At 38.1% G+C, this 24,914-nt stretch overlaps 1 protein-coding gene across 1 annotated transcript; it reads left to right on the top strand.

The window, feature by feature from the left end:
• Positions 1-6,256: 6,256 nt before the first annotated feature.
• On the top strand, positions 6,257-23,543 carry OPRK1 (opioid receptor kappa 1). Its single transcript, XM_063300236.1, has 3 exons — positions 6,257-6,519; positions 19,230-19,582; positions 23,011-23,543. Exons 1-3 carry the CDS (start codon positions 6,257-6,259, stop codon positions 23,541-23,543), a joined length of 1,149 nt encoding a protein of 382 aa, XP_063156306.1.
• Positions 23,544-24,914: the final 1,371 nt, after the last annotated feature.

Genomic DNA, 24,914 nt, shown 5'->3' with positions numbered 1-24,914 from the left:
GAGAGAGAGTGACTGGCCCAAAGTCATCCAGCTGGCTTTCATGCCTAAAATGGGATTAGAATTCAGTCTCCTGGTTTCTAGCCTAGAGCCTTAACCACTAGACCAAACTGGCTCTTACTGCAGACTGATACAATTATAATAATATAATATAATATAATTATAATATAATATAATATAATAATATAACAATATAACAATTATATAATATGATATTATAATATAATATAATATAATATAATATAATATAATATAATATAATATAATATAATATTATATTATATTATATTATATTATATTATATTATATTATATTATATTATATTATAATAATATACACATGCACACTTACATACAGATATAATAAAAGTATGGCTAATATTACTTATGATTATTTTAATTTAATATTTAAATTAAATTAACAGCCAGCTAGTTTAAATATGAAAGAATATGTGGTCATCCAAATATTGCTGAACTAACATGGCTAATGGAGAGTTATGGTGGAAGTTCTAATTCAGCAACATTTGTAAGATCACAATAAATAAAATTAGACTCGATGCAAATAAATCTGAATTCATCTTATCTTTATTGTTCCTTGATGAAGACATTAAGTTTTGTGCAATATTTAATAGTGCATTTTTCATCAAAAGCATCAATTTCTGCATCAGAATTAAAAATTTACAAATACATCCTGCATTATTGCAGAGTTTGTATTCCAAGTCCATCAGAAGTTCAGTTTGACTAGAGAAACGCTTTACCTCTATGGCACAATAATTTTTTGTTGATATTTTAATAAAATTATGATATACAGCAATTTCATAGTTCTGAAATCTCAAATTTTGGTTATTATTCGTCATAAAAAGATTTATTAACTGTCCTTATTGATTTTCTCTTCTTTGTTCTTGTTGATCATTCTTATTTTTGCTTGCTTTCAGCCTTTCATCAGTCTCACTGTGGCCTTGCTTTATCCTATTTTAATTTTCATTCATCTCTCATTTACCGACTAAACTATCTGCCTAAAAATCCAGTCCTCTTTCTATACATGTGTGTGCATGCATGCCTTTAAGTCAGTTTTGATTCCTGGTGACCACCTGAACCCACCCCTGCAATTTTCTTGGCAAAATTTTGGAAGTGGTTTGCCATTACCTCCTTCCTAGGGAGAGAGGGACTGATTGGCCCAAGGTCACCCAGCTGGCTTCATGCTGAAGGTGGGACTAGAACTCACAATCTCCAAACTGGCTCATAGCTGGCTTTGTGGAGCTAGGATATAGATTGCTATGCAAGTTCTGCCCAATATACAATTAACTAAGATGAAACCAGGGATTAGTTTCAAATATAATTAAACAACTTTGTGGAGCCCCATTAAGAGAAAATAGAACCTAAATTAAAATTGATTCATCTTAAATGTTATCATCCACAATAAAGAAATTCTCAAATAAATGTTGGGATTTAATCAGATCTCAACAAACAATTCACAAATTCTTCTACTTTCTAAGGATCATAGAACGTACTATAAGATATGTCTAGTGCAATGTTTGTCAACCGTGGCAACTTGAAGATGTGTGGACTTCAACTCCCAAAATTCCCCAGCCAGCCATGAATTCCACACATCTTCAAGTTGCCAAGGTTGAGAAACACTGGTCTAGTGGTTATAACAGCCTGAATGTCCTCACTGTAATACTACTTTCAGAAAAAGATGATTTGGTTCAGTCTCATAAAGATATAAACACCTTAATTTATTAGGCACATATTTTTCTTGGACATACTGCACATTAAGGTCTTTTTCCCTAAAAAAGGGAGATATTAGAGAATAGATCGGCAGAGATCATGCTCAGCTGGACATGAAGCCATTCTCAGCTGAACAATAATCTCATATGAAATAATACTTTGTGCAATAAAAACAAAGCTCAGTTTTGATAAAAACTGTTTTAAAGATAAACTCTTTCAGAATTATGACGTAAGTGCAGATATTCTAATTTCAGGATTTAATTTCTTCAGAAAATACTCCCTACCTTCAGCTTTGCTTTTTATGCTATTCAGATGTTCTCATTTTCTTAGGAGACCAGTACAAGTTAATGACATGCATCAATTAGCAGGGGAACGTCACAGTATAAATGAATGTTCAATCAAGGCCATGATTTATTTTAAGGCCATAATTTGGCTATATTTGGAATGCAAATTTCTTTCATCAGTGTAATTTTACATCTTTATTTTTTAAAATAATCCAACTTTTTTTGTTTTTCTGCTTTTTGATTTTATTAAACAAAACTGATATGTCTGTTTTTTCATATCATATCATACTAAAGTTTATCTTCAAGGATGGAGGGATACGTTTATTATTTGCTTTAGAGAGTTTTGTACCTGAAAAACAACACTTTAAGAGAAGATGAGATTACAAATTCACTAATTTTGGCATGTACACATACACATAGAGTTGACTAATAAAGTCTCTTGGGTTTATTATAATGATTCCTCTTACAGCTATCTTCACATATACAGCACTGCAGAATATTAAAAGCAGAACTAGGTTAAAATATGGATTGTTTGTCTATATTGGTGTGTGTGTGTGTGTGTGTTATACAATCATTAAATTTAATTAAGCTCTTGGACAATATTTGCATGATCCAACTTTCTACACCTGGTGCAAACCTTTTATTTCTCTTTCAGTCTATGTCTGAGCATATATTTATGCCAAACGGCCAGACTGTGAATGATGAATCAGCAGATCCACCTTTTCATGAAGTATTTCGTCAGATATATGGCCCTTTTGTGGTTCAGGTTACTTGCTTTATTTTAGTCCTTGAAATACAAGCTTTCTTGCTGACATAATTTCTGGATGGGATGGCATAATTTTTGGGTGGTAGTGGGGAAATCCTTTTAGCTGATCTGTACACAAATTCATTGGCGTCTGTGTTAACTTCTGCCATCTAGAAATGGAGATAAATATTTCTTCCATAACATATGACTGCATGCCTTGGGAATTAAGTTCCCAAACTACTTGGGAGTGTTCTACTATTATTCTGACTAATTTAAATGTCAATCCTATTTTTACTCTAAAAATATTTTGGTGTTACTAAGCCTAAGTTTCCCCTGTTGTAGATATTTCTCTATTATCATGAGCTTTAGCTGTAAACAAATACGATTATGTCATTCATTTGTTTATTCATAACACATCCCATTTTTCTCCTGTAGCCTTTAGCATGTTAGGAAGACATGCTTTATTTTCAAGAATTAATTGGGTTGATGGTATTGGACAGCTTTTTCAGTTCTGATCCTAACATCTACAAATTGTCCATGGTTATCATAAAAGGGAATGCCTTTGTGTACAAGCCTCCATATAAACGGGAATCTTATGTGGTTCAGAGTTCCATCTCACGGTTGCAGAAATCTGTGTTTAAGGCTTCACCACTGCAGATATACACACATTGATGGTCTGGCTTGTACAACGTGGTGGGAATGATGAAGGTTTGGACAAACAGTATACTCAGGCTGTTTTAGGAAAGCATGGTATACCTTTTGTAGGATAAATGCATAAAATAAGATCGCAGTTTTAAAAATACAGACCACACTATATGCTTGGGATGACCGAGTAAGCATACATTTAAGCCACTCTATATATTACTGTGTAGTGTCTATCATCATAATAAGTTGGCATCTCAACTTGTCCTTCTGAATGTGGTTTTGATTCCTTCCATCCTCATAATCCTCCTGTTCTGAAATTTTGCACTCAATATTATGAAGTACCTTTAACAAACACTAGATATCCTTTGACTGCAGATTTATGAGTTACTTTAAATCCTATCAAACAAAAAGGAAAAACACATTATTCATCTCTACATGGGGAGAATATACAGTATACTTACCTACCTGGAGCATACAAATGATCTTGAAACAAGTAAGGTTGACAGAATATTAAAAAAAAAAAAATCTGGGAAGGAACAAGGAAAGATACCAGGGGTAGGCCAAGAGGAGAACTGAACTGATCAGAATAAGGCCTATCATGGGTACTGTCAGAGTACTATTGTATGTTTCAGTGGTCAAATGTAATAGAACTCAACAGGAATGGTTAAAACAAGATAGACAGGTAGGTAATTAGATTGTCATCTCTGAAACCTACTAATTAGTCTGATGGTGCATCCTAGAAATAGAATACCATATATTTATTTATTTATTAATCAAATTTATCACTGCCCATCTCCCAAAAGGGGATATATGCCATAGAAAAGACAGATTAGGAAAATATTGAAATGTATGTATGAATGTAAAAATAAACACATTTTGAAATGGTACCATTCTGAATTTCTGAAATTAAGTCAGTGGGTTGGATCAATGGAAGAGATATTTAGATAATCCAGAACCAGGATAGCAAAACTGGGTGAGAAGTTTCCTCAATGAGCTGGTGTACCAGTAACTCACAGGCAGGATAGTTTTATAGGGGATCTCACAACCCCATCATGCATTTCTGCTTCAACAGTAGGACTGAAGGGAAAAGAATCTTTGGTATACCAAAAAAACACCTGTTTTTCTGATACAGGCTTTGGACATGGACCCAGCATCACCTCTGTTTCTGCAACAGAAGGGCTGATGGTAGAGGTTCTGGAACCAGGGTTGAACCCATGAGGGACACTGGATCTTCTATGCCAGAATTACATTTGCTGTGATTAGTATAGACTGTCTGGCAGATGGGATTAAATCTTTGCTAATCTGGGCCCCAGAAATATAATCTTCTCTTTTTGGGGCTTCTGTGGCTCAACATCAACTTGACTAAGCCTTTACTGGCTCCAATAATTTTCATTCTCGGAATTCATTGCAAAGTTTATGAGCATGGTCCTCTAAACACCCTATGATTTGTTTAAAAAATAAATAGTGACCAAAAATATGCTCTTTGTAAAACTAAAATTTACACCAAGAAGGGACAGTGAGAAAATATTATTCAATGTAATCTAATATATTTCTAACATATTCTAATATTAATCTGTCTCATCCATTCTGAGACATTTGGGATGGAAGATAATTTTGCCTGCCTTCCTTAATATGGATTGAATAAAGGTGCATTTCTCTTTCTCTCTCTCTCTCTGTGTGAAATGTCAGCAGATTAGGGAGCAGTCTTGAATGCTTAAAATATGTGTCATGTGGGTAATCAGATATGCCTTATCTGACATGTCTATTTATCATTGCCTCTCATATCCTTAAGCCTGAGCTATTCAACAGTCATGGGGAAGGGGATTCAATTGTTTGAAAATCTAAAACACTGGGCAATGATGAAGCTACAGGGCAAGAAAGCAGTGTGGAGGGTGGGGGAAAAAAATCTTCCAGGTGCTGTAAGATTGGCTGTCTCAGCCCTTGCTTAATACTTTGTCTGCCTTTAGTCATGTGAGCATGGAAGAGAATGTGTGCAGGGACTGCTAGAATACAGAGCTTGCAGAGTGCGAGTGGGAGACAGGGAGCGCATAAGAGACGGCTGAGTAGAAAGGGAAAGTGCAGCCTGCTGCAGTTATAGCTCCTGCAGCTTTGGATGAATGAAAGCTTGTGATCCAGTGTGATATCCTGCATCCCCAGGAGTGCAAACCCCTCCATGGTGCAAGAATACTTCAGTGCCAAGAGTTCAGAGGAACAGGGAGAGGAAGCTTTCCAACTTCTGAGAATATCCGCTGAGAGACCCTCGCACTTTTCCTGCACTTAAGGTAATGCTGCGACTGTTCTATTTCTGTACCTTTCTGAAAGGTTACTTTTTCAAGAGGACTGAGTCCCTTCTTCTTTGATGAGAAAGGACCTGCTTTTTCAGTAAAGCAGGTACCTCAGTCTACAGTGGCTCAAATGTACTTCAAGAACTCATCAAGCTTTTGAAGCTACCCCATATTTTAAAAGTCCTAAAAAAGTACCAGACCTTTTACGTATTGTTGTTTTGCTGCTTGACCCAGCATTCAACAGAGCTGGAATTAATCCTGTTTTGTCCCATTACTTGCCAGGGGACTAGATTTTTTTAAAGAAATATAATACTTTTGATTTGGCAACTGAGCAATTACCTTATTAGATGCTGATATTCATGAATCTATTTTTTACTTTAATGCCTCCCACCACTCTAAAGATGACTGGACTGCAAGAATGCAGTTTTAGTGTCTTTGGGGAATTTGGCCCATTACACGCTTCCCCCCCCCCCCCCCCGCCTCTCTTTCTCTCTTCTTTTTCCAGGCATTTATCTATTCCTTTCCCTCTCCTTCCACCTTACTTTTCCAATAGGGCTGGAAGGAGAAGCTGCCATGGAATCCCCAGTGTACATTTTTCGTGAAGAGCCCAGTCCCACCTGTCCCCCTGGTTATTGCCCTTTTCCAAGCAGGACCAGCCACAGCTGGCTTGCAGACTGGGAAGAATATGGCAACAGCAGCAATGGCGTGTATGAGGATCTACAGCAGAATCAGACCAATATCTCCCCAGCTATTCCTATCATCATCACAGCAGTCTACTCCATGGTCTTTGTGGTGGGCTTGGTGGGCAACTCTCTGGTTATGTTTGTCATCATAAGGTAAGTAGTATGAGAGGCAATTATGGCAAATCTTACTAATCCATGAAAGGGGGAAATGCTTACTACAGGAAGAAGAGATCAGTGAAGGGAAAGAAGGAAAGAAACCAGAAAGCTCACTGGTCCGTGCCTAATTATTGCATCCCAGGGGACAATCTGTAATGTGATGGCAAAGTGTATGTTTTGGACTCAGAAGATTACATTTCAATCACTAGCATTTTGAGGTACAGTTGAAGAGAGTCTTGCCTGAAATCCTGGAATCTTCTAGCAACAATAGTATTGTTAACATTTAAGTGTTAAGATTCCTCAGGTGCTGCCTGGTGGACAGACATTAGAGAATAATCTACAAACTGGTATTTGGGGCTGGTGGGTGGGGGGAATGAAAGGGGAGAAAATTACTTCTTCCCAGAACTATTACCTTCTGTTTTGCCTTAGCTGGTGCAGCAGGTTGCTGACTTTTCTGGGCTCTCAACTGAAGCAGGAATGGGCCTTTGTAATACTTGGAAAGGACACTATCAGGGAATACCAGGACTGTCATGAGTCCAGAAAGTTGAAAAACATTCCAGAAAAAGGCAATGGCAAGCCACTTTTGTCCTGTTGGTAAGAAAACTGCATAGATCTGTTGAGATAGTCACCAGAAGCTGAGCTTTCCTGGAACAGACTTTACCTGTGCTTTGGATTAGTGTAGTAAAACAGCTGTGAGGAAATTGCCTAAACAGATTTAATGTCAGCCCTGCTTTCATTTGGAATATAGATACAGAAAATTGAAATGGAAAAGTGATGACAATATTTTAAGGTGATCAGCCTGGACTATGTGACAGTTGGAAAGCACCACAGAAATATGTGGCTAGAGCTCCCCCCAGGGATAAAAATGACACTTATATTATTAGTAATTTTATGTGGAATATATACATAACTATGAACTGTTCATCAATCATCTTTCTAATGATGTTCTCCTTTAGCTTTCAAATAATCTTCTTTTTGTTCTGTATACTTTTTAAAACAAACAATGACTTATAATGAAATTCACCTAGAGGGCCATGTCAGTGTAAGGAAGCTCCCCCTAAGCTCAGTAGAGTCCCCCACTTCCCAATGTATGTATGTGAACAAGCTCATGTTCATGAAATTATTCAGCTAAATGGAGGTTCCTAGTTCTTCTATACCTAGTTCTTCCTTATCTCAGTATACATTTCTGATGCTTAGAGACTTATCAGTGACCCACCTTAAGGATTTGAGACTTATCTTGAGGGGAGCAAGGCTATGGGTGGCACTGCCTCTTTGACTGCCTTTCTAATCCTTTGCTTCAAACATATTTCAATCTGTATATTTTTATTGATTTTTACTATTGTGGGTTTTACTGGAGATGGTATTATTTTGTATAGTTTTTAATTGATCTTTTATAAGGTGCTATGCGGCTCCTTTGGGGGAAAGATAGCCTAGAAGTTAATAAAATAAACACATTTTATTATGGGATATATGGAACATGGGAAGTGCAGTAAGCATTCAGTTGTCCAGCTGCTCTGTGCTTGTCCATGGAGTCTAGAGAAAGAGAGTCCGGTGGAGTTTAGCTTAACAGAATCATCCAGTCACTTAGAGTAGAATGGATTTTAATCAGGATTTTGTACACATGATTCAGGTTTGGGCTGGTTTCTAGATTTTATGCAATCATTATAATTTTGCTTTGTACAAAACTTGGTGTGGATATGCTTCTGTTTTCAGTGTGCATGATGAAAAAATGGTGGTGGCAAGGCATTATACCTGGTAAACTGAACAAAACCTGAGATTAAAAAACAAAAAAACTTTAGTTTCTGCAGTTTTTGCTTTTGATTTTGTGTGCTTAGGCATGAAAGTCTAAATCTAACAATAATCTAAAACCTAATTTTTCTAAAGATGCTAGCAACCATGTGGAAGGAGATGGGGAGAGTTATTGGCAACAAATGATAGACTATATTTTCTACCTTAGTCAAGTCACCTTTAAGTTGAGGTTGACTCTGGTGCTTAAATCAATATATCTATGTTGTTTTCTAGGCAAAAAGGGTTAGCCATTTCCTTCTTCGGAGATGCTTCCTAGTCTAGTTTATGGTCTAACTTGTTTTTGTATTTTTATACTTTTAATATTTTCTTTTCCTGAATTTGTAAACAATCAATTGCTTGTAGTAAATTTACAGTACACTTGCCATTTTGATTTAAACCTTTGGTCTCATCAGTCACAGGGTATTCAAATTCCGCAGTTCATTTTCTGTTTGAAATCCAATAAAAGTGGTGATCAATTAGAAATAAGAGAGATGGTGAGAAATATTTCAGAATAATATTAAACAGAGAACTCACAAGGTTTATTTTCCAACAGAGATCATTCAAGGGAAATGCCTCTAAAATCACTACAATACATAACAATTCTATTGCTGTTTGTCAGGGGGAGTATCAGATCTAGGGTATTTCTCCTGTCCTCTTCTGATGTAACAAAGTTGTAATCCTGGAAGGAGGAGGAGGAGGAGGAGGAGGAGGAGGAGGAACAAACTTGGAGCTCAACCTCTCATCCTGAGTTCCTTGTGACAGGGAAGTGCTGAAATGAAATTGCAATTGACTGCTTGATTGGACACTTAATTCTTTCGTTTCTTGAATTAACACTCACTGTTAACCAGTAATCAGTGTTTCACTTCCTTCAGTAAAGTTTGTGGCTTTGTTTTGTCGTGTTGTGTTGAATTCTGCTTCATGAATTGGCTTTTAGCAAAGAAATCTTCAGCCTCAGAATTATCATCCCTAAAACTGGCAGATATTTTCTGAGATAACTTAACAATGTACAGCAGATATGTATACTAGACACAAGATTTAATCAGCAAGCCACTCCATCTCTTACTGAGAATCTAATCTATGTTGGCCTGAACTATATGCTTGGCCTGAATTATATGGTGACCTGTGATAATTGTATGCCTGAGATCAGCATTCCCAAATTTACTGTCTTCCACAAGTTTTAGACCAGGTCTCGTAATCCCTCACCTCACATTTGGCCATCCTGACTCAGGAATATGAGTCTTGAACTCCAGTATATTTAAAGGACCCCAGATACAGGAAAAGCTGTTTTCAATGAACATAGCGTTTATGAATTTTGTCCCTTTATCATAAGAACTTCAATACAGAATATAGGATTCTACTACAAGCCTCTGTTCCAGACTTTCCTGAAACTTTCCTTTGATTCCTGGGGCTGTGCCTCTGGAGACATGCCAAAATAGCATTGGTAGCTGCAGTCACTCCTCTCTTATGTAATCCATAAATTACAGATGCTTTTAAGTAGTTACCATTGTTCCATTTTTATTAGCTGCAATGTTGTTAGACTTCACTGACAAGCTAGGGAATGCTCATATTCCTTCGAATGCGAGGCACATTATTCAATAGGTTGAATTCTATTGAGCCATAATAGTTCAGCAGTTCTACTACTTAGGAAGTCTCTAGTCCAAATCTTTTCTCAGCCATGAAGACACTTATAGGCAAGCTAGTTCCCAGCCACCACTTCCCTATAATATGGGGATAATATGCTTTATAGTTATAAAGGTTGCTGAGATGACACACATAAAAATGTTTAACACAGACAACATATGGCCATTTTCTCCAAGAAATTAAATAGCTGCAATGAAAAGAAGGGGCAATTGTGTTTAAATAAAGGCTAGAGATTTATGACCTGTCAAGTTGAAAATAGCTCAGTTAAGTGATGCTTGGCACCCCTCCCCTCCTCATTTTGCAATCTGCAGACAGCAACAAAAACTGGAATTTCACAGAAGTCAGAGCAAGCCATCTGGTGGTTACCAGTCACGTTCTGTGGCTGGGTGCCTGATTCTCTTCCTCACAAAGGGCAGCAGCACCTAGTAGCTACAGAATGGATGCTGGCTTCTCCTGCCCTTGCTGTGACAATGCCCTTGATGATGTTAATTTTGTTCTAGCAAAGATGGAGGTTGGAACACGCATATGCAAACTGCAATGAAATAGAAGAATGGGCAGACTTGAGAAATGGGAACAAGGCTGAATTCTTTCCAGTGTCACTGGAGAAACCTAGCACCAAGACATTCTCACAAACTTCTACCAGTTTGGTTCATGGCTTCTTTAGATATGACTGGTATCATTTCCTCCTCATCCAACCCTTCTCCCTTCTTTTTCTTCTTTTTTCTTTTTTTCTCCTCCTCCATCTTTAAATGTATTAGATGGTTGTTAATGGAGCAAATGGCCACAAATGGCCATTTGAAATTTAGTGGACAAATAAAGTTTCTCCACATTTCTTTGTAGGGAGGAGAAATTCTCCAAAAAATTCACAACAGAGCAATTCCCCTAGAAGGAAAATAAGCCAATAAGTCTTCCTCCAAGAGTCACTGGATACATGGGTTCCAATATTGTTGAGAGAGCTAATATTTCAAAATATTATGAAATATTATTGGGATGGAGCCTGCAGGTAGACTACTGGGAAATGAATGTAATGTAGTCCTGTAGACCTGAACCTGGCTTGTTAGTCAATTGTTTGTAAAAGTTTGATGAATCTAGAATTACCAAAGAATCCAAGGAACAGGGGTAAGTAAGAAATATTACAAGGTAGGATTTGAGTAAATGGCCTATGAAGTGCATGATTGGCAACTGTGAGGCTCATTCCTTCACAGCTGCTAAGGAAGAAATGATGCAAGACTTTCCCAGCAAATGCAGTAAGACAAACATTCTAATATGAAAGACAGTGTTACTGTTGGGAAAAGAAAAAGAAATAGGATAGCTATTGGATTAGATTCTATGCCAGGAGTGGGAAACCTGTGGTCTTTCAGATATTGATGAACTACAGTTATTAGCCTTCTTCACCATTAGCTATGCCAGTTGGAGTTGTTAGGAACTGATGTCCAGGAAGATTTGAACGTTCCCACCCAATGTTCTACGGGAAGCAAAGCTGAGGGAAGGTGATGCAAAGATCTGGGTATTTTTCTAATGCATTTCTGATTATGGCAATCATGCACATGGTGGGGGAAAAAAGCCTTTGCTATTTTAACATTCTTTTCACAGCAGGGCCTTCACTGGAAATGTCATTTACTGCTTATTTAAATTTGAAGGAAAAGACTCAAATTTCAATTTGTAATGGAAAAGGCACTGCAGCATTATGGATCTGCTGCCTCAATGCCTTTGTCAATTTAATAATGCGTACCAATGGCAATGTGACTCATTCAGCAGTTCTGAGTTTTCCTTGTGTCCCAGTTGTAGCAGGCTGCTTTTTAACTGGGAGAACAGCTGGGTATTATCAGGCTTGAAGTAGGCCATTTTCCCCCAATTATCTTATATGCTTCCAGTAATGTGAATCATTTTCTAGGTTTTGTTAGGCTTCTAACAAAGGCTTTTTACAGTTATATTGGCAAAACTCAGCAGGGAGAAAAGGTAAGATGGTTTCTGATGATATTTGAGGGGATGTTTTCTATCTTCATAATCATACATTCAGTTTATAGCTCAGTACTATACCTGACAGAGTGCATAGGATTAACCTATAAGAATCCCCACTTTGCCTTAAATACCTTAATGCATATTAGAATGCACTAAAAGTGAGAAGACAATTTCTTATCACATCTTGAATGCATGTGTAAGTGCTTATTAAATAATGTTGGTATCATATCAGCATATCAGCATAAACAGAACTCATAACATTTTACTGTACATCTGTTTGCACATGATGCTCTCTCATTGTTTTGTTATTAAATCATAATAAAGGGATAAATCCTTATCAGCTGAAATACTTTAGCTCTAGCCTTAGCATAAAGTGCTCTGTTTGAGAAGCTACATCAATTGATTGTATTTAGTTAGCCTTGTGCTTTGATCCCTCACTGCCCGATAGACCTTCCTAGCATTCTGATCCTTTATAGTTTGACCCCCAACTTTCACTGTCTTGTCTCTTCCCTCTGGAACTTAGACTGGTTTGGCATTTGAGTCCTGGAGTGACTGACTGACTGGTCTTCTTTGTGTGCCTCTGACCATTAGTAATCCTTCTTGAAATTAGATACCCCTTTTGGAGTTAGATCTTGAACTGTATAGCTACATGTTTATGCTTAGTGTCCCTTATCAAAGAGAGAAGGTGGCTGGAAAAATATAAGTACATTTTTTTTAGAGAGAGAGAGAGAGAGAGAGCACTAACATTAAAAACATCATTGAAAAAGTGACATATGGAATTTTGAAATTTTTATATGCACAACAGTGGAAAGAAATGACATTACCCACAATGGAAGAGTGGATGGTGAAGATGATGGAGCTTGCCGAGATGGCTAAATTGACAGCCTTGATTAGAGAAAAGACACTGATTAAGTTTAATGCCAATTGAAAACCCCTTTTGGACTTTTTGTGTGAAACAGAAAAAAACAAAATTATTGTATATGGCTTTGATGACTAGAAAAAATAGTTTGTTGTTTATTCGTTTAGTCGCTTCCGACTCTTCGTGACTTCATGGACCAGCCCACGCCAGAGCTTCCTGTTGGTCGTCAACATCCCCAGCTCCCCCAGGGATGAGTCCACCACCTCTAGAATATCATCCATCCATCTTGCCCTTGGTCAGCCCCTCTTCCTTTTGCCTTCCACTCTCCCTAGCATCAGCATCTTCTCCAGGGTGTCCTGTCTTCTCATTATGTGGCCAAAGTATTTCAGTTTTGCCTTTAATATCATTCCCTCAAGTGAGCAGTCTGGCTTTATTTCCTGGAGGATGGACTGGTTTGATCTTCTTGCAGTTCAAGGCACTGTCAGAATTTTCCTTCACCACCACAGTTCAAAAGCATCTATCTTCCTTCGCTCACCCTTCCTTATGGTCCAGCTCTCGCAGCCATATGTTACTATGGGGAACACCATTGCTTTAACTATGCAGACCTTTTGTAATGATTGCCCTAGCCCAAATACTCAGACTCACAAGAGGCTGCTGTGAAAAATCTGATTTATTAGGGAACTAAAGACAAATACAGAGAAAGCTGAGAATGAGCAAAAGCGCGCCAAATACAAACTTAAAACTCCTCCAGTGCACACGTATCCCGCCCCGTTACATCAGCCCCGCCCGGTCCAGGTGCTAGCCAACGTCAGACGTGCTAGCCTGGGAAAGGAACCTTGAACATAACAGATAATAGAAAAACATTCCAAAGCAAAGCCAAAAGATAAGCAGTACCATCCTCCCATGAGAGATGAAACACGCAACCCATTAATGACATGAGAAACGTTACGATGGCTCAAAGGCATTGAAACGGCGAGCATGACATACCGCCCCCCCAAAAAAAATTTCAGGGCCCCGGTTTTGTGGGATAAGCAGCGTGAAAACGGGCAACGAGGATAGGAGAAGCCACATCTGGTGCTGCGACCCATTCCGGATGGGGAAAATGCTTCCAATGGACCAAATACTGCAACGCATTGCGAAGGCGTCTGGAATCTAAAATTTCTTTAACTTCAAAGTGTTGTTGTCCATCAATCATGATGGGGGTTGGAGGTGGGGGTTGGTCATGCCAGCGGTCAGAACGAATAGTCGGTTTGAGCAAACTGCAATGAAAAACAGGGTGTAAGCGTTTTAGGTTATGTGGCAAATCAAGTTTAAACGTCACAGGGTTAATTTGAGCGAGAATAGGGAAGGGACCCACAAACTTAGGTGCCAATTTCTTGGAAGGCTGTGATGACTTGATAAACTTAGTGGATAGGTAAACCAAGTCACCAACTTGAAAGTCCGGCGGAGGGGCACGTTTTCTGTCAGCAAACTGTTTGTAATCCAGTTGGGCATCAGCAAGAGCTTTCTGAATCACTGGCCATGAGTCTGACAGTTACGTGGCCCAATCTCCCGGTGAGGTAGATGCCGTAGAGGATGAGGTAGATCCGGTAGGGGGTTGTGGCAAATCCGGGATGGGTACGAAGTCTCTGCCTTGAGCCACGCGAAATGGGGTTTGGCCCGTGCTTTGGTGGACCGCATTGTTGTAAGCAACTTCAGCGAAGGGGAGAAGGTCAACCCAATTGTCCTGTTGATAATTCACGAAAGCTCGAAGGTATTGCTCCAGAGTAGAATTCAAAATCTCCGTGGCCCCATCCGTCTGGGGGTGCCAAGCCGTGGACAGAGCTTGCTTCGTTCCCAACAATTTGAGGAACGCCCGCCAAAATTGTAAGGTAAATTGTGTGCCCCTATCCGAAATTAAGCGGGAGGGGCATCCGTGTAGCCTGTACACGTGTACCAGAAACAGGCGGGCCAATTGACGTGCCGACGGAATGGACACACAAGGGATGAAGTGGGCTTGTTTTGAGAAATAGTCTTTGACCACCCAAATGACCGTTTTGCGTTGACTGGGTGGTAATTCGACAATAAAGTCCATGGAGATTTCATCCCAGGGGCAAGAAGGGGCAGCCACCGGCTGCAGCAGTCCTTGGGGCTTCCCCACCTTGCGCTTAGACATCGCACAAACAGTGCAGGAAGCAACATAGTCTTTGACATCCTTACGTAATGTTGGCCACCAGAACTGCCTCCTAACAAGGTGCAAGGTTTTTACAAAACCGAAGTGCCCTGCCAGTTTGTCATCGTGTGAACGTAGTAACACCTCTTTTCTGAGGGTTTCAGGGACGTAGAGGCGGCCGGATTTCCAAGCGAAGCCTCGGTCAAAAGTAACATTGTCTTTATTTGCAAGCAACCAAGCATCGGTTTTCAGTTCTTTTAGAAACTTTTGTTGCAACTGGGAAGGAATTGACAAAGCGTTCGGCTGGGCGGCGTCCGCCGCGGGTGGCTGCTGCGCGCGCGTTTGGCTACGCGTCACAGCCTGCATACCCAATTGAGGCGCTGTCCATAGGGTGCTAACCACTTCTGGCGCTGCCCCCGAATCCTGAGGTTGCCTTGACAATGCATCAGCTAGGAAATTCTTTTTCCCCGGAATAAACTTCAAATGAAAATTGAACCGATTAAAAAATTGAGCCCAACGGACTTGTTTCGGGCTCAGTTTTCGAGGGGTGCTGAGAGCCTCCAAATTTTTATGGTCAGTCCACACCTCAAAGGGGTGATTTGCCCCTTCTAACAGATGCCGCCACGCTTCCAACGCGGCTTTTACTGCGAATGCCTCCTTTTCCCATACATGCCACCGTCGCTCAGTCTCGGAGAACTTGCGGGACAAGTAGGCACATGGCTTGAGGCATCCTGTCTCGTCTTGTTGCATCAACAATGCCCCAATGGAATAATCGGAGGCATCCACCTGTACCACAAAAGGTTTGGAGGGATCAGGATGTTGCAAAACATCCTTTCATCCTCTTTGATGAAAGCTGCTTTCAGGCGCTCAAATGCCGTTTGACAAGCAGGCGTCCATCGCAGCAGCGCCCCTGGATTCTTTACTCTCCGAGTATCTCCCACACCTTTAGTTCGGAGCAGTTCCGTCAGTGGCAAGGCAATTTCAGCGAACCCCCTTATGAATGATCTGTAGTAGTTGCTGAACCCCAGGAAACTTTGAAGTTGCCTGCGGGTGCGGGGGCTTTCCCAATCCATGATAGCCTGCACCTTGGCAGGGTCCATTTCTATGCCTTTATCTGAGATTCTATACCCCAAATAGTCAATTTGTCTCTGGTGAAAGGCACATTTAGACAGTTTGGCATACAGTTCAGCTGACCTGAGCTTACTCAGCACCTTTTTCACCAGAGACACATGCTCTTCCATGGTTTCAGTATAAATCAATACATCATCCAAATACACCAATACCCCTTTAAACAGATGCTCATGCAGTACTTCATTGATCAGTTGCATAAATACCCCAGGGGCCCCAGCCAAACCAAAAGGTAACACCTTATACTGGAATGCTCCCAACGGGCAGTTGAAAGCAGTTTTCCACTCATCGCCCTCCTTGATTCGTACACGATAGTAGGCTTCTCTTAAATCAAGTTTGGAGAAGATCTTTCCCTTAGCCAGATGTGACAACATGTCCTTGATCAATGGCAAGGGATATTTATTGGAAATTGAGACGGCATTTAATCCGCGGAAATCGGTACAAAGTCTCAATGTCCCATCCTTTTTTGGGCGAAAGAGGACCGGCGCCCCCACTGGTGAATTCGCCGGCTCGATGAATCCGCGCGCCAAATTTTTGTCCATAAAGTCCCGTAACAGAGTCAGTTCCTTTTGGGTCATGGAATAAATCTTTGGCTACCTGGGGGTCTCATCTTTTGATGGTATACCGACATATCTCTGGTTGTACTGATCCATTTAGTTTTCACGGCAAGAATACTGGGGTGGGTTGCCATTACCTTCCCCAGGGATCACATTTAGTCTTACCTCTCTGTCATGACCTTCCCGTCTTGGGTGGCCCTTCATGGTTTAGCTCATGGCATCATTGAGGTGCTCAAACTCCAGCACCACGACAAGGTAACAATCCTTTGCTGAAGAGAAAAAATAGTAGACGATAGAAAAAAAGAAAGTTATGTTGTAACCATAGAGTAAGAGTTCAATTGAATTTTTAAGCCTATAAATCTTGTAAAAGAAAAGCAGGTCATTTATTTATATTTCTTTTTTATTTTTTTCTGCACTTTTGGCTTTCTTTCTTTCTTTCTTTCTTTCTTTCTTTCTTTCCTCTTTGTATTTTCTTCATCTTAAATATTAGTTTCTGTTAGTTTTTATTTTTTTTGCTTAAAAATTTAATAAAGTTATTACCCCCCAAAAAAGAAGGATTTTGAAATTTGTCTTATACTCCTCCCCAGGGTCCACAATCCCAAGCCAATTTGGGTACTTCTATAATTATACAGTAACATTTAATTTGACAGGTGAACTGAACACGTCTCCGGTAGTTAAACTTGCATTGAAATCTGTTTTGCCCTAGATTAATAGAAAGTGTGGCAAGGGCTTCATGATTCTCCATATAATATTGAAACATCTCTAAATCCTTCAAAATCAGAAATAGATGGCACCCAGATTCTTTGATCTTTCCAAAAGGACATGCGATTCAGATCTGGTGCTGTTTTAATTTCAGTGTAGTGGAAGCAAGATTCTATATTAGGCATAAAAAGTAGGAAGAATACAGTTGCGGAATATGATGTCTGCGTCATGGAGACGGAGAGCTCTGTGTTGGCCCCTTGTAATGCAGCATCATTCTGTCAATTGCACATGCCAAACCCTGTGAAGCAGCTATCCAGCCCTGTTATGTCTGCATTTTTCAGTAATGCAAATGGAAATATGATTTAAAGAAGAAGAGCAAGATAATATGAACAAGAAAACCACTAGATTGGAATAGCAGAGTGCTTCATAGGGGCAAATTATTTTAAGTGGTACCGTGTGTATTCATATTACCATGCTACTGATTGAAGATTCTAAATATTAGAAAAAGTCTCCAGTGAGACAGAGAGAGAGAGAGAGAAAGAGAGAGAGAGAGAGAGAGAGAGAGAGAGAGAGAGAGAGAGAGAGAGAGAGAGAGAGAGAGATCTCATTCCCAGTATAGTTTCCTGATAGTCATCCAAATAAATGGGTCTAACCCTGTTCAGTTTGTTTATGATTAGCCAATGTCACCCATACACTGTCACATTCACTGATATTCTAAATGTTACGAGATATGAGCAGCATTACTCTGCCATGAGGTCCACTTAAAATTTGATAAAACAGCCATAATAATTAATACCTATGGAGTTCAATATTGATGAGATTTTAAAGAAAACAAATGCAGGGTTTTATTGTCATGAATAGAGAATATTATATTTTCATGAGCTACAAATAAATTTTGTTGCTTCATGATAGCCTAATATGCATAATCTAATTAAAACCACTCATGAATTCAGTTCTGCCTTAGCAAGTAAAACTTAATTGGTGACACAGCAGTGCAACATTAAATCAATTAAATCCTGGAGTAAAATATTCAGTTGATGATCCTGAAGATTGGAGTTGATATAACCACTATGTTTCTTGCTGTGTTTTCCCTCTAGTAATATTCTTTCAAGCTTCATGATCCCAACAAATCAGGGGTCAAGTACAAAGCTAAATGATTATTCTGTTTATGTTTCTACAATCTGCTTTTCTCAAAAGTGTTACATTTTATGGACTTCACATCAATCAAGATATTTTTACATGGCAGAGGAATGTAAACAAATACAAAATAGATTCAAACACTACAATTAAAGCATCCTTTCTTTTAAGGACAAAAACATGTTATCTAGTATCCTTTCTTTCTTCAGAGAAAAAGGAGGAGGAAATTATTTTCCTTATTTAAAACAAATAATTTTAATAATAATCAATGTGCTAAACAGCATGGGCTGGAACAGTGTCTTGTCATATAGAATCAATTCATTAAAACAGTGGTTTGTGTTTTTGCATCCACCCCAATAAGTCTGAGTCTGGAGATAATATTTTTATATGTTAGGTTTCAGCACTGGCTGTATTATATTGTCACTGTGGGCAAAAAGGAATGGATTAGGGCAATGGAACTCTAACTCTCTATTTCAGAGGCAGCTGATGAAAGGGTGGCACCACAACATGGAAAAACAGGCAATGTGGAAATTCAGGAATGTATTTTGTTCCAAGAGACCCAATGTACTTTTATCCCTGCCAAAATATTCCCCCATCAGAACCTCAGAGAAATAAACAAAAAGTATTATCTTGGGGTAAGCAGTTCGGTGTGGGTGTGTGGGTGTATGTGTGGTATGAATGCCAAAATTCAATACTATGCAAAATAGTGTCGTTGTTGTTTTTTAATTGTCTCTGTATTAGATTTATGGAGAAATATTTAACAACACTTCTTTTGTTTTAGGTACACAAAGATGAAGACAGCAACCAACATTTATATTTTTAATTTGGCTCTGGCAGATGCTCTTGTCACCACAACTATGCCTTTTCAAAGTACTGAGTATTTAATGAACTCTTGGCCCTTTGGAGATGTGCTGTGTAAAATAGTCATTTCAATTGATTACTATAACATGTTTACAAGCATATTCACCCTGACCATGATGAGTGTGGATCGCTACATTGCTGTGTGTCACCCGGTGAAAGCCCTGGACTTTCGTACTCCTCTGAAGGCCAAGGTCATCAATATTTGCATCTGGGTCTTATCTTCATCTGTTGGCATTTCGGCTATAGTTCTTGGAGGTACGAAGGTCAGGGAAGGTGAGTACAAACACGGATTTTTGTATGTAGCCTGTAAAACAGTGGTGTATATTTTACTGTTGCTTCCTAAGTCAGTTCTATGTGCTTTGCTAATTTATTCAGAATTAGCAGAAGTAATTCTATTCTGAGAATCCCTCCTTTGAGGTCAGCCCTGCAAGATAGGCTAAGATAAGCTTGTGGATGGATTCCACAAGGACACCTCTTTATTGTTGTAGGATATAATAACAAAATCTTGAAAACCTGCAATTTCCTTCTGTCTTCTCTTATCCCATGCAGAATCAAGGCAAGATTATTTTAAGTCTCTTTCTATGCTTACTACTTTCCTAGGGCTGAGATTTCATTTACATTCTCTCTTATCTGTCAAGTAATCTTGTATTCCTTTACCAACAGTATCTCTACCTCCCTCTAAAATTAAAAAAGAGAAGCTTCCCTAGATGTTATAGCTGCAGAGAATGATTTAAATATCTAACTACAAACATATGAAAAGAAGAAGAAGGTCTCAGATTTTCACACTATTCAGTAAAATTCTGCTTAATAATACTGTTTAGAAATTATAGGCTGGATTATAAATGAGTAGCACATCATGGCAAGTCATAACATCATTTATCCTGTTTTGACTTAGTATGCTGTAGTTTATTCAATAAGCTGTAGATAAATAATCCATGACTTAGTGTAGTGCTACCAGATCTGGACTACAAAAAAATGAGATAGCAGGAAAAGAAGTAAAGTTTTCACAATCGTTTTTTCTCCCTGCCACCTACTCAGAGTTTTCTCTGTCTCTTTTTGGATATCTAGTGGTCATTCAAATTTCTGTGGCACAGATTAGGTAGCTCTAGCTTAGTGTGATATATGAACTAACTCTAGTCAGTATTTTAGTAATCTTTATAATGACAGAATTCAGAAAGAGAGTTGGGTTATTCCTAAACTGGAGGTAGAAATATAGATCAAAAGATGTCTAGTGAGAATGGCTTCTGAAGGCCATCTGCCTAATTTATGATGGAAAAATTAGAAGTTTGATTTTCATTCTCTTTCAAATTCTAGTTTTTAAATAAGAAAACTGTAGAGTACTTGCTACTATTAGGATGGGCAGTTTGACTCCAGTTTGGATCATCAGTCCAACTGGTTCAATTGTCAATCTATTTTTGTTTGTTTGTTCTATTTATTTATTACAAAAATCAATTCAGACTCATGACAACTTACAAAACAATCCACAAAAACATCTGTAGCAATTAAAGTGAAGGTGAAATGTCCCCTGTGTAAGCTCCGAGTCATGTCTGACCCTCTGGGGGGATGCCGCTTTCAAGATGTTTTCTTGGCAGACTGTAGCAGGGTGGTTTGCCATTGCCTTCCCCAGTCATCACCTTCCCCAGCAAGCTGGGTACTCATTTTACCGACCTCGGAAGGATGGGAGGCTGAGTCAACCTGAGCTGGCTACCCGAGGATCTAGCTTCCGCTGGGATCAAACTCAGGTCGTGGGGAGAGTTTTGGTTGCAATACTGCTGCCTACCACTCTGTGCCACAGGAGGCTACCTAGCAGTTAAAACATCCATGATAAATATCAATAATTTAAAGCAATCCATAGCTAAGTAAAGTTACAAGGATAAAATATATAATAGTGATAATTAAAAATAAATAACTCATAATAAAACCAAATAAAATAATATCAGCAATTAAACGAATAAAACATTTCATCCATTGGTAAAATCACTTCAGCTGGAAACACTTAATTGAATTAGGCTTAACCAGAACAAATTCAAATTGAATTTGAATGCCATTTTCCTTGTGCTGGTTAATGACTGCAATAAAGTTATTTATTTATGAATTGAATAAATATGCTCTCCAGAAAAAAAAAACTGACTTTATTGGGCTATTCTAATCTCTAAATCAAAACTTTGTACATCTCTACTATTTATCTAGCAGTCATAGTTTAGCATTTGCCATTCTCAAAACTAGTACATGACCTGGCAGTTAACTAAGGAGGTGAAATGTTTTGAGCTCACAATGCTCCATTTCCAGCTGAAATAATTGTTTCAAAGCAAGTTTGACTTTTGTGGAGGTGTATCATATTTGAAACAAGTTGGTTTTGAGTTCAAAATGGGAGCTCTAAACTAAACAGGGCTATTTCAAGGACAAAATATTTTGAATTTGAGATGTTTTTCACATCCCTATAATCAACTGCATGGAACAATATCTGTAAATATATTTTCCATGGTTCCTGAAATGAAGAATGTGTGACTTATAGCATATGACAATGATAAGAATACATTGGATCATATTATATTAATTTCTATAGTATAGAGTTGATCAATTCCAAAGTGAATACATATGATATCCACTACTGGAATAAATTAAATTAAATTAAATTGTTAAACAAAACCACAGTTGATATGCTTATGTCTGATGTATCCATTTTTTTTTTTTCCTTTCCTGGGACCCTAAATCTTATAATCCAGTGACAAGGGGAATCACATCCAAGGTTTTGCTTCAAGCTGCACAATTCTGCTTGAGTTGTATTGATTTTGCTTGTACTGATTTTGCTAGTTTCTATGCACCAGACCTGTGCTTTTCTTGTTAAAAGACCCCCCTTTTTTTTACAAATGAGCAAAACCCATTTGCCTTTTTGTTCATTTGAGTGAGTTGATGCATTACAATAGCAAATAGAATATTTTGTTCTCCTGCATAGATTTCTCACATTTTTCAGCTGTACTTAACTGCTTACATAACTCTTTTTAAAAGCCATGGCTTATCCTTTTAACCACTCCAGTTCATTATTGAGGGGTAGCATTGTCTGAAAATAAGGACAATAATATCCTCATTTGAAATACATTTTCAAAGTTCATCCGTGAACATCTGCAGAAGTATCAAGTCTGTAGCGAGTATTTTAACAAGTAGCAAGTCTATTATGGAGGTTGTGGATTTGCAGTTAGAAAGGACAGATGTAATTAGGAACTATTCTATAAGCTTGGTTCCAGTAATATAGTAGACTGTACAATATTCTAACTTATTATATTTACCCTGGTTCCTTAAGTTTTTCATTGAGTGAAAGATCCCCTGTGCATAATTATACCTTTTGCATTTAACTGGGGGAAACCTCAGTAAACATCTTGCAAAGCATAGTAGATTTAATCTCCATTTGTAGGCCACAGTGGAGAGTTTCCATGTAAATGTCAATTTAATCAATAGAACCCAAATGCAGGGTGCAATATAATATGCCTTTTAATGTTTCACCACTGATTTATAAGAATGACTGTTAATACAAGTGTAATAAAAGAAAATAGCAGGATTAGGAATCTTGCCTACAGTGCTGGATTCTAGCCTTGGAAAGTGACACAACTTTGAATCATTGAAAAATCTATGCTATTTGTTGTTGTGAAATTGTTAATTTAACATATTCATTTGTTTTTTCTTATGGGTCCCTTTCTATGCAGATACAGGCAGCATTGAGTGTTCTCTTCAGTTTCCAGATGATGACTATGTCTGGTGGGACATCTTTATGAAAATCTGTGTCTTTGTATTTGCGTTTATTATCCCAGTGCTAATTATTATTGTTTGTTACACTCTGATGATCCTGCGCTTGAAAAGTGTGCGGCTTCTGTCTGGATCACGAGAAAAAGATCGAAACCTCCGCCGTATCACCAGATTGGTTCTTGTTGTAGTTGCGGTTTTCATTATTTGTTGGACCCCCATCCACATCTTTGTGTTAGTTGAGGCTCTTGGAGATGTCTCACATAGCACTGCAGCCATTTCTAGCTATTATTTCTGTATTGCATTGGGCTACACCAATAGCAGTCTAAATCCCGTTCTGTATGCTTTTTTGGATGAAAACTTCAAGCGTTGTTTCAAAGATTTTTGCTTTCCTTTTAAGATGAATGCAGACAGACAAAGTACCAGCAGAGTTAGAAACGCAATTCAGGATCCTGCTCATGCTGGGGACGCTGATGGTACAAACAAGCCAGCATGACTAGTTGTGGAAATGTCATCATATTGTCCTCCTGGAAGAGAAGAATCCAATGATCTTGGATTAACTCAGATAACTACAGTAGTATGAAATGGACAGTAAAAGAACTATTTGATATTATTTACAAACCCTCGTAGTTTCAACTAAAATGTAGTCACTACAGTATTGGTCATAATAAGGCATTCACCTGTGCTCACTGATGATAAATTCTTGAATTCTGTTCTTAACAGAACTGTGTATATAGCAAAGTAGACATTTGGAGCTGAAGAAGGGAAGTAGCACTTTCTTCCCCCTTCTGACACCTTGTTCAGGTTTCATGTGGAAGTTAAAATAATAGTTTTAGTGACTGCTGAAAATGTTGTGAAGGAGTATGGTTATTTCATGATATCACTAATTCTATTGTACTTGTCAGAATAGCAAACATCAGTATTTCCTCACATTGATTACATTGATTGAGTATGCAGTGTATTTCCAGCTATTTATATGGCCATGAATCATGTAGTAAATTGTGAAATCTAGCCTTCTATTGCAACAGTTTGGAAACTTCCCCTGAATGGATTCTGATGATATATGACTGTAACGATATATGATGATAATGTCTCATCTGATCAACTGAAGCATTTTAATTATGGATTTTCTGTTTTCAATGAGTGGCTTTTAATTTTAGAGAACGCTACATAATTAGCTTTTCATATCATTATTGATAAATAAGGCTATGTGAATTTTATTTATTGATGCAATTTATATCATACCTTTGCGGAGCCCTAAAATTCACGGACCATAACTTAGTGTAAAAGTTCTGGATCCATTCTAAAGAGGAAGAGACGAAGTGTCAGATGATTAAAGACTTTATTAAAACTGATGAATAAACAGGCTGATGTGAGCAAAATTCACTGAATGGTTACAGTCCTAGATGTCTATTCCTATATATATATATATATATATATATATATATATATATATATATATACACACACACACACACACACACACACACACCCAAAAAATAGGAGCTGTTAACATATACCAAAAATTTAGAGTTCATATATAAGTAAATACACATAATGTAATTATGATATACAGTCAAATCATAGAAACAGAGGCTGCAAATTAATCAGTTGATGATCCTATTTGTCTCTATCAAATTAATTTATCTCATTCACTAACAAAGTTTATAACTGAGTGCAAATTTGTTTGTTAAGATGAAGCACAATGGAAATACTTTTACCAAAATGAATATGGACGTTTAAAAAACTAGGCTGCTTATTCTTTGTAAAGCTTGGAAAATAGAGGATACTTAGATATGGCTTTTGAGGGGCATGGACTTTCATCTTATTTTCAAACTCTAGTATTTCCAAGTCTCCCATACCAATC

This window comes from Candoia aspera, chromosome 3 (genome assembly GCF_035149785.1).
Source record: "Candoia aspera isolate rCanAsp1 chromosome 3, rCanAsp1.hap2, whole genome shotgun sequence".
Classification (NCBI taxonomy): Eukaryota; Metazoa; Chordata; class Lepidosauria; order Squamata; family Boidae; genus Candoia; species Candoia aspera.
Note: the sequence above shows the minus strand (reverse complement) of the source record. Positions and strands in the feature narration are given on the sequence as shown.

Bases quoted from the DNA above. Each gene is read 5' to 3' on its own strand.
- OPRK1 (XM_063300236.1), top strand. From the start codon at position 6,257: ATGGAATCCCCAGTGTACATTTTTCGTGAAGAGCCCAGTCCCACCTGT. The intron at 6,520-19,229 runs GTAAGTAGTATG...CTTTTGTTTTAG, and splicing joins GTTATGTTTGTCATCATAAG to GTACACAAAGATGAAGACAG. The intron at 19,583-23,010 runs GTGAGTACAAAC...CTTTCTATGCAG, and splicing joins AGGTACGAAGGTCAGGGAAG to ATACAGGCAGCATTGAGTGT.